This window comes from Odocoileus virginianus, chromosome 34 (genome assembly GCF_023699985.2).
Source record: "Odocoileus virginianus isolate 20LAN1187 ecotype Illinois chromosome 34, Ovbor_1.2, whole genome shotgun sequence".
Lineage (NCBI taxonomy): Eukaryota > Metazoa > Chordata > Mammalia > Artiodactyla > Cervidae > Odocoileus > Odocoileus virginianus.
The window spans coordinates 12,042,318-12,055,147 of NC_069707.1; the positions used below are offsets into that span (position 1 = coordinate 12,042,318).

At 34.5% G+C, this 12,830-nt stretch overlaps 1 protein-coding gene across 12 annotated transcripts in view; it reads right to left on the minus strand.

The window, feature by feature from the left end:
* SCAF8 (SR-related CTD associated factor 8) overlaps positions 1–12,830 on the minus strand; it is a 209,984-nt gene that overhangs the window by 153,299 nt on the left and 43,855 nt on the right. For all 12 annotated transcript variants that reach the window (XR_011485657.1, XR_002311347.2, XR_011485656.1 and 9 more), the window contains 5 exons: positions 10,587–10,631; positions 6,916–7,077; positions 5,527–5,680; positions 4,534–4,664; positions 1,455–1,631 (listed from right to left, as the gene is read on the minus strand). Coding sequence is in view for 6 of the 12 variants with exons in the window: in XM_070461590.1 (XP_070317691.1) it covers positions 1,455–1,631; positions 4,534–4,664; positions 5,527–5,680; positions 6,916–7,077; positions 10,587–10,631 (669 nt within the window). In the remaining 6 variants the exon portion in view is untranslated. The remainder of the gene's footprint in view (positions 1–1,454; positions 1,632–4,533; positions 4,665–5,526; positions 5,681–6,915; positions 7,078–10,586; positions 10,632–12,830) is intronic.

The following is a 12,830-nucleotide window of genomic DNA, read 5'->3' on the forward strand; positions in this document are numbered from 1 at the left end:
AATGACATGCCATTAATTTATCTCTATCATTTAAAATGCAACTATTCCTTTCATGTAATTTTATTGTTACATACTGTTTATATCATATAATTTTACTGCTTATTGTTATACTATAAAAAACATTTTGAGTGGACCTTTACTTCTCTTCAAATAATTCTGACAGACGTTGTCTTATGAAGCAGAACAATCATGACACATAGGATAATTAGCAATACTTTATAGAAGAGAAGATTAGTATTTAAATAATTAAGTGGCTTATCAAGAGTAAAAATTTTATAAAAAAAAAATCTACAACTATAACCCACTATAATCACAGCTCTATCACCAGCACAGTTCTCTCAGAACACTCCACTGTCCTTTACATGATCAGTCTAAAGGCTTTTTGAAAGCTGTGTGCTAAACAAGCTTAAGCAACATAATCTAGTAAATCAGTATTTATATTTCTATGAAAATAACAGCAGAAATAAAAAGAACATAGATTAACATTTCCAAGGGATAATATTCCTATAATCAGCCAGAATACTGAGGATATCATACAAGTTAAACATCCATGATTTTCAACTTTGAAAACGCTATTCTTTATAGTTATATCTCAATTTATCATATCACAGTAACAACTTGTAAAGAAGTTTTCCTTTGAACTTTCACATACTTCACAATTTTAATTTTAGTAGGTTAAAATTACAGGCCAGACACTAAAATTAATTCATTTGTAACATCCATAAAAATTAGCTCAAAAATAATCATTTGTCTCAATAGTGAATATACAATTTTACTGACCAGTTTTTAGTCAAAAGAAAATAAATGTTTCAAGTGGATTTATAAAATTACATAAATTTCTTTCATAAATTTGATTCTTTTGTAAAATTTATTTCTTAAACAGTACATGTGGGTGTGCTTAAGTCACGTCTGACTCTTTGCGACCCTGTGGACCGTAGCCCGCCAGGCTCCTCTATCCATGGGATTATTCAGGCAAGAATACTGGAGTGGTTGCCATGCCCTCCTCCAGGGGATCTTCCCAATTCAGGGAATGAACCCGCATCTCTCATGTCACCTGCACTGGCAGGCAGGTTCTTTACCATTAGCGCCATCTGGGAAGCCCATTATACAGTGCCGAGTCACTCAGTCGTGTCCGACTGACTCTTTCCAACCCCACGGACTATACCCAGCCAGGCTCCTCTGCCCGTGGGGATTCTCCAGGTAGGAATACTGGAGTGGTTGCCATTTCCTTCTCCAGGGGATCTTCCCAACCCCCAGGGATTGAACCCAGGTCTCCCAGATTGCAGGTGGGTTCTTTACCATCTAAGCCACCAGGAAAACCCTTACAGAGTACAATGGATGTTAAAACATAAAACAGTTCTAGGGTAAACTGTAATTTACATAATGGCAATCTACATCACAGTATAGAAAATTCAGTTCTTCATATAGCACAGATCTGTTATCCTAATTTCTACCTTGTTAAAAGACACCCCCTGTTCTAGGGGATTGAGAGTGTTGGCTGCTGCGGCGGCTGCTGTAAGCTGTGCCGTGAGAGCCTGAAGCTGGACAACAAGACCTGCGTCCAGGGCTTGCAGGATGGAGGGCTGAGGCTTCTGCTGCTGTATCTGCAGGGTCTGTATTAGCTGCTGAAGCTGCAAGGGGTGCGGGGAGAGAAAAGAACAGTGTTACAAACAGGTGTTGGGCTTTACCCACAAGAATGCTCATATAAAACTTTTACTCCATAAAATTTATCATTCTACAGTCTAGAGACCAAGAAAAAAATATATACTGACTCAAAACAATTCATTTTTTAAATAATATTTTTGTGTGTGTGCCATATGTAACAGTTCTAAATAGGTTTGTCTTACTTCTGGAAAGTCAAGGAACTTTAAACAAAATAAAATGACCATACCATGACAAACAACAAAATAAAAACTCATCACAAGCAGACTAATTTTTTCACTAAGCTTTTCATTCCCTTCTTCAATGAACTCAATCTCTGTAAAAGGACATGCATTTACAACAACTGCCTTTGCTATCATTCAGATTTACCATCTGATAACACATTCCTGAAAGGAGGAAAGAATATAAGGAATCTTTCCTTTGGAGAAGTCTGAAACTAAGAAATTAAAGATGAATAGGGTCAACAAGAGTTGAAAGCAACCCCTGTCCCCCCTCTATTCACCTTCTCTCTTAAAAAATAGAAATAATAGCAAAATCCTAAAGATATCTCAGTTAAGTAAGCCCTACATATGTCCCAGAAATAATTACTTTCCTACTTAAGACGTAAACCGAAGTTAAATCTGAAAATTATCAGTTGGGAATAGAAAAATAAAAATAGCAAAGCTACTGCTAAATGAGACATTTGTATTCTTTAAGTAAAGTTCAATTTACTGTGAGAGAAGATAAAAATATGCAAGATGACAGTAAGTGCAATAATTCCATGCCTATCCCAAATAGCAACATTGGAAAACAAACCAGTCCTCACCTATCAATAAACATTTACTACAGACTACTAGTGTGATAGGAAAGAAAGCACAAAAACATGGCAGTTGAGATACTGCACTAAAGCTCCCAGGCAGACAGGATGGATGACTGAAAGAAGGGAGTATTACAGGGAGGAAGGAAGGAAGGAAGGAAGGATACGGCTCCACACGTTTTAAATGCGCCTTCCGACACCTGCCTCACCACCTCTCCCCACGCCCCTGGAGTACTGTTATCCTCCTGGTGACCCAGGTTCAAAGTCTGCAGCATCCTACTCCTTCCTCTCCTCTGACTTCATGTCTTCGATTACTGTGTCTTCTTGATGCTTTGTACTATTCTTCTGTAATACCGATTCTCCTGTCCAAAGTAGCTTTTAATAGATACCTTTTAAAATTAGATTTGTTTTATGGATTCTTTTCAAAATATCATAATCACAGAAAGTTAGTAAATTCTACAATTTAATCTAATATTCAATTTGGTTTCACAACTGTCCCCAAAAAGTAGAAATAGGATCCAATCTAAGACTAAATAAATGAACTGGTTCCACTGTTTTTAAGATTGTCTTTTTAAAGAGTCCACAACTGTACTATTTTTCACATATGTATTACTGCCTTTCTATTATCATTGTTACCAACAAATATACTCCTTATCTCTAGATTTCACCAATAAATACACTCCTTATCTCTAGATTTCTCTTTTTCCCCGTTCATTCAAGTACTCTTCAGATCATGTGACTTCAACATAAAAATCTCTGGCAACTCCTCACTGCTTAGTACATGAATCCTCCACTTCTCAGCCCAGGTCCCACACTTAGGTTTATCACTTCAATGTCATGACTAGTAACTTACAAACAGAGACTATCTTATCTTCTAGAAAATCCAATTCTAAGATCTCTTCTCTATACCCCAACATTGTTATGCCTCTATACATCAGTCATTCACTTCACAAAATATACTGAATACCTGCTATAACCTAGACACTGAAAATACAGCAGTGAGCAAAACAGAAAAACTCCATGCCCTTGTACAGTATACATTCCAGTGGAAAGAGTCAGTGAATGAAACAAATGAGGAAATTACATGAGATATTAGGTGCTAAGGAAGAAAAGAAGGCAAGTGACAAACGGAGCAGAGCAGAAGAAAGGCAGCATTTGCAGTTTTAAATAGCTGTCTGAAGGCCTTACTGAGCTAGCATTTAAACAAAGACAGGAGACTGAAATGTGTGAACATGTGGGAAGGACAGCTCGGGGAGTTTTACTGTAGAGATCACAATTAATCTGGTTTTAAAGGATAAGCTTAAAACAAACAAACAAAAAAAAACACAGATTCTAAGGAAAGACAATCTCACATCTGCTGTAACAGGTTCTTCAAATGTCACTCTGTCAAAGATGCTTTCTCTTGGCTACCCTAACTCTGATCCCTTCCTCCAAACCTAGTCACTCTAAAGATCTGCCCTGTTTTAAGTCATATGTGCTAAGTAGCTTCAGTAGTGTCCGACTGTGCAACCCTATGGACCGTAGCCTGCCAGGCTCCTCTGTCCATGTGATTCTCCAGGCAAGAACACTGGAGTGGGTTGCATCTCCTATTCCAGGGGATCTTCCCAACCCAGGGATCAAACCCATGTCTCTTACATCTCCTGCATTGCAGGCAGGCAGGTTCCTTACTGCTAACGCCACCTGGGAAGTCCCTTAAAGTCATACATCTCTATCCAAATGTTTTATACCTCTTTATTGTCTGTCTCCCCTAAGACAGAAAGATATCTTCTCCAAGGCAGAAGGCTTCCCAGTCTCAGTACTGGATTAACAATACCACCTAATAATGCTTGGCAAAGCTATGTGCTAAATCAATTATTTTGGTGTAGAATAAATTATTTGTAAAATAATCTTCAATGATGAAAATGTACATGATGCATTATTAAATTTAAAAAAGCAAGTTGCAAAGTATTATATGTAGTGTGGGCATTTTTTTAAAAATCAAAGAAAAACACTCTTTAGGTAGTACATAATGAAACAATGCATTAGGAAAACAATGAGTTCTAAATCATGTTGACATAACAAGAAAAGCTGCTCACCTGCTGGCCTTGAGGACTCTGTAAGATCTGAGCTACCGCTGCAAGGGTGTCTGTGTTTGTTATCTGAGACACCCACGGATCAGGCAAACCTTGGACCACATTGGCTGGAGTGACAGGTGTCACGGGAGTTCCTTTTGGAAAGACAGCAAACCCGTCGCCAATAAATACGTAAGTAAATAAATAAGATGTGGAAAATTAGAGAGATTTGTTCTGTCACTTTTATAAAATATGTACAAATTTATATAGTTTTATTGTCTTCATCTTTAAAAACCATTACAGAATTAGGTTCGTCAAACAAAACAGCAACAACAAAAAGAGCTTTTCATACTTATTCTCAATTAACTAAGCTACTATTTTAAAGGAGCCTACAATACTTGGAAATCATTAAGTACCTTACTAAAGAAGAAAATTCAATAGCATAAGGAAATATTCAATCTCTGATGAAAAATTATAAAAGTGTACATAAAATTATTATTGTTCCAAAATGTATATGTACATAACCCAAAATAAACATATATCAAAATGTTAACAAATGTAATTCTTAGACTATGGTTAAAAAAATTCAAATGTCACTTAAATACCTCAAAAAAACCTCCATGATTTTGATATTATCACTCATTCTTAGATCCATTAAATAAACTTTTTCAGGGTTCTCTTTATATATTAAGTACACTTAGCTCACTATGAATATCAGGTTGATATATAAGCAAGTTTAAAAGATTACAGTCTAAATCAGGGAATATTTAACTGACATACCAAAGTCCCAAGCTGATTATCTATGTTTCTAGGAACTTTAAAAGCTTAGCTTTTTAATTTTTTTGAAAAGAATGAAACACAAACATAATTTCTGATTTTATTTTTCCTTCAAATTAGACTTTCTTTCATTTACCTAAAGCAAAACAAATTCTCCTACACTGTCAAAATATTTCATATATGAATAATCGCCTGAAATTCATGAGTAGAACACTCAGAAAATCTCTCAAAGCAACGCACCTGGGGTATTGCTCATAGCAGCAGTAGTACTGGCCAGAACAGGTGTGACGACTGGAGGAGGAATCCCTGCTGCCATATCCAGAAGAGGCTGAATAATCTCACTCTTAAATACATTATTCTTCTGCCATAAGTTTAATACTCTCACTATTTTACTCTAGAGGAAAAAGAAAAATGATTATTTTTATTTTTTTGCTTTCAAAACTTTAGAACAGTCATATCATAGAGGCTCCTCGGGCCGTGGATAGGAAGGATGGATTAAAATACTTCTGGGACACTTAATGGAGTTCATGCACTGAGATTATAGTATCAATATAATCTTTCCTACTGTGGTTATAAAAAAAAAAATCCCTATATACTAAACTTCCTTATAAATGACAAATATTATTATTATGAAGTCTACAAATTCAAGACTGACTTGTTCATTGTTACTGACATAAATCTAAATCCAAACTAGTGAAATTCCTAAATCAAAGTGTTTAAGTTACTTCAAAAATGTTTATATAAAATTTCAAATGAGTTATTTTAGGTGGCATTCTAAGGTATTTAAGACTCAATTATGATGGATCACATTAAAACTGGAAGCGTTCTTTCTGCCTGCAAAGAATCATCAACGTACCAAGGTTAATTAGAAGGAAAAAAAAAATCTGTCTCAAGAGGCATATCCAAGAACAGTTTACAACTAATGACACAATAATACATTTTCTCCATATTTATCCACTGAAACAAGACTTTTTTCTGATTCAAGACTATTTAACAGTTATTAAAAATAAAAACTACCTAATCTTATACTTGAGAGGAGGTAAAAGATTTGTGGTAAGCTTTTAAGTCTGGTTGCTCTTCTTTAGAGAAAGTCTTCACCTGTTCTTATTTTTCCTCCAAAATCAACACTGCAATCAAGTCTGTCAGAACAAGGACACTAAATTTCCAAGTCAGCATCCAAGAAACATAACCTTCTACTATCCTGGTTTCCAGCACTAAGAAAACGCTACCATAACAAAGGAATTTTGATGCAGTTATTGTCTACTAATTACTTGGTTAATTCGTTTTCCACAGACAACTAAGTAGGCAAATATCAGCTCAGGTCAAATAACCAAAATTACAAACTGATTGTGCATGTAAATAAATAAGATTTTAAGATAATTACAAATGCTTATTAGAGCCAGTTTCTTTAATACCTATGGCTTTAATAAATTAAAAGGTAGCAAAATCAACTATATCTTTCATTCTGTTTTGGAAAAGTCTAATAACAAAAAGAAACATGGAAAGTGCAATAACTATTCAAATTCACGATAACAAATAAATGATAAAACGATAAATTATGACAATGTAAAGTCTTATTAATATCAAAACAGTAATTACTGCACCAACTTAAAAAAAAAGGCAACATACCTTGTCATCTCCGGGGCAACGGTATAAATTCTGGAAAGTGCTAATGATGTTATTACTAAATCTGGGTGCAAACACATCCTTTTCTTGACCAAACTGATGTCGAGATTGTCGTACAATAGAGTCAATAACATAAAGTCCAGGTACCTTATATTCTGGTTTACACTGATGAAAAAAGAAGAGCGGGAAAGGAAGCAAATGAGAAGGTTAAAGTTCTCAACAGACAAATGTCACCATAAATCTTATAAAAACACACACACGGCTCACACTGAGGTGATGAGCATTCAGAGGCTGACCACTCCACGCCATCTGTCTCGGGGATGGCATCTGGAAGAATCTACTTTGGCTACTCTACATATTCAGTTCAACTACCAATCACCTAAGCTCCAAAACAGCCCTGTGTAACTGGCTTGAACAATGAAAAACAAAAGGCGTGGTTAAATTTTTTTTTTTAATTGTTTAATTATTTTTGAATTCAAGCAGTGAGTTCAAGAAAGAAAAGCTCTGGTAAAAAAAAAAAAAAGTACTGCCAACAAGCCTTAGACTTCACCTGAAAAACACACAGCAAAAGGGTCTCCATACTAATAAAAGAAGGAATCAAAAGGCAGATTACAACATTCTAAACACAATGAGTCTGAAGTTTAAAAATTTTTCTCAAATGCAAACCTGTATGAAAGATAAGACACTACCATTATGATTCTAAAAATCTGTCCTATGAAAACATGTTTTAGCTACTCTACTCATCAGTATTTCTTATTCTTCTTATAATATGAAGAATATGAAAGTCTCCTGGGACCTTACTAAGCACAGTGAAGAATCCTTCACCACCAGGTTCAAGGCTTCCATTTTTTCCATATCCAGAAGCAGGAGAAAACCTGCCTCCCAAACACATACTAACTAAAGTGAAATTATGGCTGCTAGAAGCAGGTTCAAATTTTAAGTGTAATTAGGTAAGTATTTCATCCAGAGTCATTTTATAAAAATCATATATAGCACTAAATCAAAACTGCATTCTTGAAAAATTTCTTAGACCCAAGAACCAGTGAGCAAAGGATCTTCAATCCACCTCCAACACATAGATACGTGTTTCTCAACAGTATTTTCAGTCAAGACAATGAGTGACTTCATTATGCAAAAAGACTAGATCCATCATTTGTTCCTTCAAATCCCTTCTTCTTAAGATCATTATTGAGAAAATGAAGAGACCAATAGCACCAATTTATAAGTATCTATTGCAAGGTTCTGGTTGTTTAGTACTTGAAATATTTAATAAAAGGGCAGTAATGTTGACGTGTGGACATTAAAGATTTAGGTTTAACCAACCAAAGGTTCAAAACTGCTCTGTTGAAAGTTATTTTTTAGAAGTCTGAGATAGTTTTCAGTGATGTTCCCCTCAAATCTAGCATATCTGTCCCTCAGTTCATATATCTGGCTTATTTTCCTTTGATTACCATACATGCAAATAATTATCTACCTAGCCAGGCAAATAATACATCCAGTAAAAAAAAAAAAAAAATGTTTAAATTTAATGAAAAGCGAAGACATTTCCTTGTTAAAAGTCATTTATTCCTCAATGCTGGAAAAACAGACAAAATAAACTCATATATAATGTATTATTTTATAGAAATGATTATCTCGAGAGTAAGGCTAAATAAAACTGCTAAGTTGCTGGTAAGAGTTTTTAAATTTAGTGTAATGAGTTTAAAAAAAATACATCTTTTTCTTTGATTTATAACAAAAATTATTGATTATAAACTCACAGTACATATGAATTATGAGTACACAACACAATAAACGGTCCTTTCTTCTCTACTGTGAAGATTCCAAAGCTTCAAAAATGTTAGGGGTTTTAGTGTTAAGCTATAAAGATGAACAGTTCTTTCACAATGCCTTTAGAAACACCATATTATGATGTTACAGTATCGAATTTCCTTCATTGATAAGACAAGGTATTTTTATGTGCCTGCCACATAAAATGGCAAAAAAAAAAGTTATGTATGATTTAAATGTTGTAGAAAAGCTTTAAAATAACAGTATTTGGTAAACTTGGTTACGTTACCAACTAGAAACTTGAGAGAAGAATTAAGACTAAAAAAATCTGACGTTTTTCAACTGTTTGTTCAAGTTCTATCAGTAGCAAAAACAGAAGAATTCCTAAGCCTCCAATGTCATGAGGGATTTTTTATACTTTGAATTAACTGTGGCTGTACTTACAAAGCACTACATGATGCTGACAGCAGCAGGTAAGAAAAGAGGGCTGTCTCAGGACACAGTTATACCTGATACCAATGAATTCTCAAAGTGAATACTGCATGCTTCCAACAGAGGAGAGGGAAAGGAACCTTTCCAAGAGAGCCAAAGCATTCAGGCCTTAACAAGGTCTACTCTCAGGGAAGCCTGGCATGCAGGAGTCCATAGGGTCACAAAGAGCCGGAGACCACTGGGAGACTGAACAACACTCAGGAGAAACTTTTAACCAGAGCCTGATCTGCTTTGGTTTTACCAGAGCCTAAATGACCCACCCTCAGGGAATCAGAACCTGCATTTCAACAAGATCCCTAGGTAATTTGTGCAAGCTTCTTATGCACAAAAAAGTTCAAGACACAATGTTTAGACATTTGACCCTTTTTAAAGTTTTATAACAATGAAATTTTCTTAGCACCAACATTTTGATCTTATAGTTAGATTTACCTGAAACATATGTTATTTTACCCCATACCTTAAGCTTCAATTCACTAGTTGTTCATCTCAAAGTATGTTTTACCAGTACTTTAAGTTTTGAGAAAACAAGATGTTAAGAGGGGAAAAAAGCTGAATCACATAAAGATTAACTGATTTATTCAAGATTATCCATATAGTTTAGAGACGCAGTAATACTACTCTGATCCATGCACCCTCCTCCAGTCAACTATTTTCACTCAAGAAACACACTGCAATTTATGTCCTTTGATTTACCTCTGATTCTCAAACTGGTTCTGCTTACATCTAGGCAAGTGAACAAAGGGCAGAATACAAAACCTCAATTTAATGACAGATTTCCTACAGTATCATTTTACAAATTGTAAGTCTTATGGCAAAAATAAGCCACTGATCACAAAGAGGCAAAGAAATATAACCTAGCCACCTTGGGCTCTGGTTACAAAAAAATTACTAAATGTATGCAAAAATAGCTGTTTTCAACTTCTCTCCCTCTGCTTACCCTGGAAAATGGAACTTCAGGTCTAATAATAAGATGTAGAGATGCATACTGCCCTAATGGATGAGACAAAATAAATCAGCAGAAGAAAAGTGGCTAGCATTTTTACTACATCTTATCTACAAGGAAGACTGCTCTCTAGGCATTAAGCTTGAAATGAAGAAGGAGAATTTCTCTAAAGGCTATATAAAAAGCAATGAATCTAAAATTTCATTTAAAAAATCATATTGAAATATTTTCTTCATGGAACAGATGCTCACTATGGCAATGCAAATTAACAAACACCTCTACCTGAAAGCTTTTGTTTTAGAATTAAAATAATTCTATTTCTTCATTAGAAATTAAAACAAATGGAATCACTTTTGAACAGTCATCAAAACAATTTAAAGTTGGGTATTTGACTGCAAAAAGAATAGCACAGGGTGTTAGTCTATAGTTACAGAACATTTAGCATATACATAGAAAACTATATACTTACTTTCTGAATGAATTTCTCAACACTCTGTACCACATGTTTATAGAACTAAAAGAAAAAAAAAAAAGAATTCTGGTTTTAAATGTTTGATTAGAACTTTTCTGCTAAATATATGGTTTAACAAAGCATCAAAGTCTATCAACAAAGCAATGAATTTTAATCATGAATTTGAGATAAACATAACGTAAACAAACATAAACGTGAGCACTAGCTGAGGTCAGGAAAGGTTCCTGAAGTAGGTATATGGTCAATACAGCCAAAGTGTGTTACATGCAAAATACTGGTGGTAAGCCACTGGTAGATGTGCATTCTTCCCTCCTGGAAGGAAAAGTAAAGATCTGCTATAGTAACATTTTATTGGCTAAATTAGGTGAGAACTAGAAAAATCAAATAACTGAAAATAAGGAACATTAAGAAATGTATGCAAGGGAGTTGTTTTCAACTTCATTATCTTCTGCTTCTCCTAGAAAATGAAACTAGCAAGTATATGTAACAAAATATAGAGATGTATAATGTTTGAATGGATCAGCCAAAATGAATTCAGCAGAAGAGAAGGGAGCACATGGATTAAAAATCAGAAATGAGCTTTTATCAATTATGAGAAAACCCTTTACATTTAAGTTTTATAAAACAACACTATGAATAAACTTGAAAATGAATAAAATGAGAATTATAGGTTAAACAAACACTATGTGGAATTTGCACCTAATAGCTCAATGGCGATTGCATAATCAACATTTCTGTTTAAAAAACTAGCCTCAATTGTGCTTCGTTTTATATTTGTGATCCCATAATTTAAACTGCTCCCATCTACTTAGACTGAGACACAAGAACACTCAACTGAAGCATGAAATCCAACATTTATAAAGTAAAAAATAAAGGAACCCCTCATTAATCATATTCACCAAATCAAAATCTACAATAAAGTTTCCTTACCACAAAGTAACAGTCTACTCAACAGTTCAAGTTATTTAAAAGAAAAAAAAGCCAAAACAACTACTTGAAAGTTATTAGGCACTTTATAAATAACTAAGTATTTTAAATCAATATATAAAATACCATTTACACACACTGAGTGGTTTTTATTAAATAATAGTTCTTCTGGAAAACATCTTGCCAGAGCTTCGTACTTCTTGTTACTTTATGTACGATTTGTAATTCTGAGTAAAACAGCTTAGTAAATGTTAATTCAAAGATTTTCAATTCACATAGGTCTTTTTCCATAATAGGTTATCAGAGGTTGTGTGGACAGTGTGCAATGGTAACAAACACCCATCAAAATAATCATCTCTTAACACTGACAAAAGGCCAATGACTTACCTTAATATGAAACACAGTATCATAAAAGGCAGTTCAAATATCAATTTATGTATGTATCAAATGCAGTTTAAAGTAACACAGTACTGCAAAACAGTTGGTCTAAACTCTTCAAAAATGGCAATGAAAAACAAAACTAAAACAAAGCAAAAGGCTGGGTAAAAGGACAAATACATGACAGGATCTTGACTGGACCCCGAAAACATACAAGTGCAGGGATTAGCTACTAAAGTTAGTATTGAGACACTGATAAATGAAAGTGCAGATTTTATTAGATAATAATGTTGCATCAAAGTAAAATTTCTTGCATGGGATGTGTTTTGTTGATCTATGAAATCTTTTTGCTTTAGGACATTAAAATTCTAGTATTTAGGGATTACGTGTTATTCTAAATGAATTCTGAAATGAGTTCTCAAACGACTCAGTCAAAAAAGCCTGACAAAGTGTGTGTGTGTGTCTGTGTGTACATGCAGAGAACTAACCAAATGTACTGGCCAAGATGCTGCTGCTGCTGCTGCTAAGTCGCTTCAGTCGTGTCCGACTCTGTGCGACCCCATAGATGGCAGCGCACCAGGCTCCCCCGTCCCTGGGATTCTCCAGGCAAGAACACCTGGAGTGGGTTGCCATTTCTTTCTCCATGCTAATACTTGGCAATTCTAAGCGGCTATGTACTGCTCATTCTATTTTGCAACATGTTTTTATTTTTTCAAAATTAAAGAAACTAAGTACCAGTAAATCAAAATGGTACAGTAAACCATATTTATACTATAAACCATGTTTTCTCTCTTGACTGAGAGAAAAATTAAAATCTAGCTGTTTTTATTCTGACTGTTGCAAATTACTTTTCTTACACCCTTCCAACATCTGAAAAATGGAAACAATGTTAATACCTATTCCTTAAAAGTCTTCAATTAAAAAGTATTCTGTTCA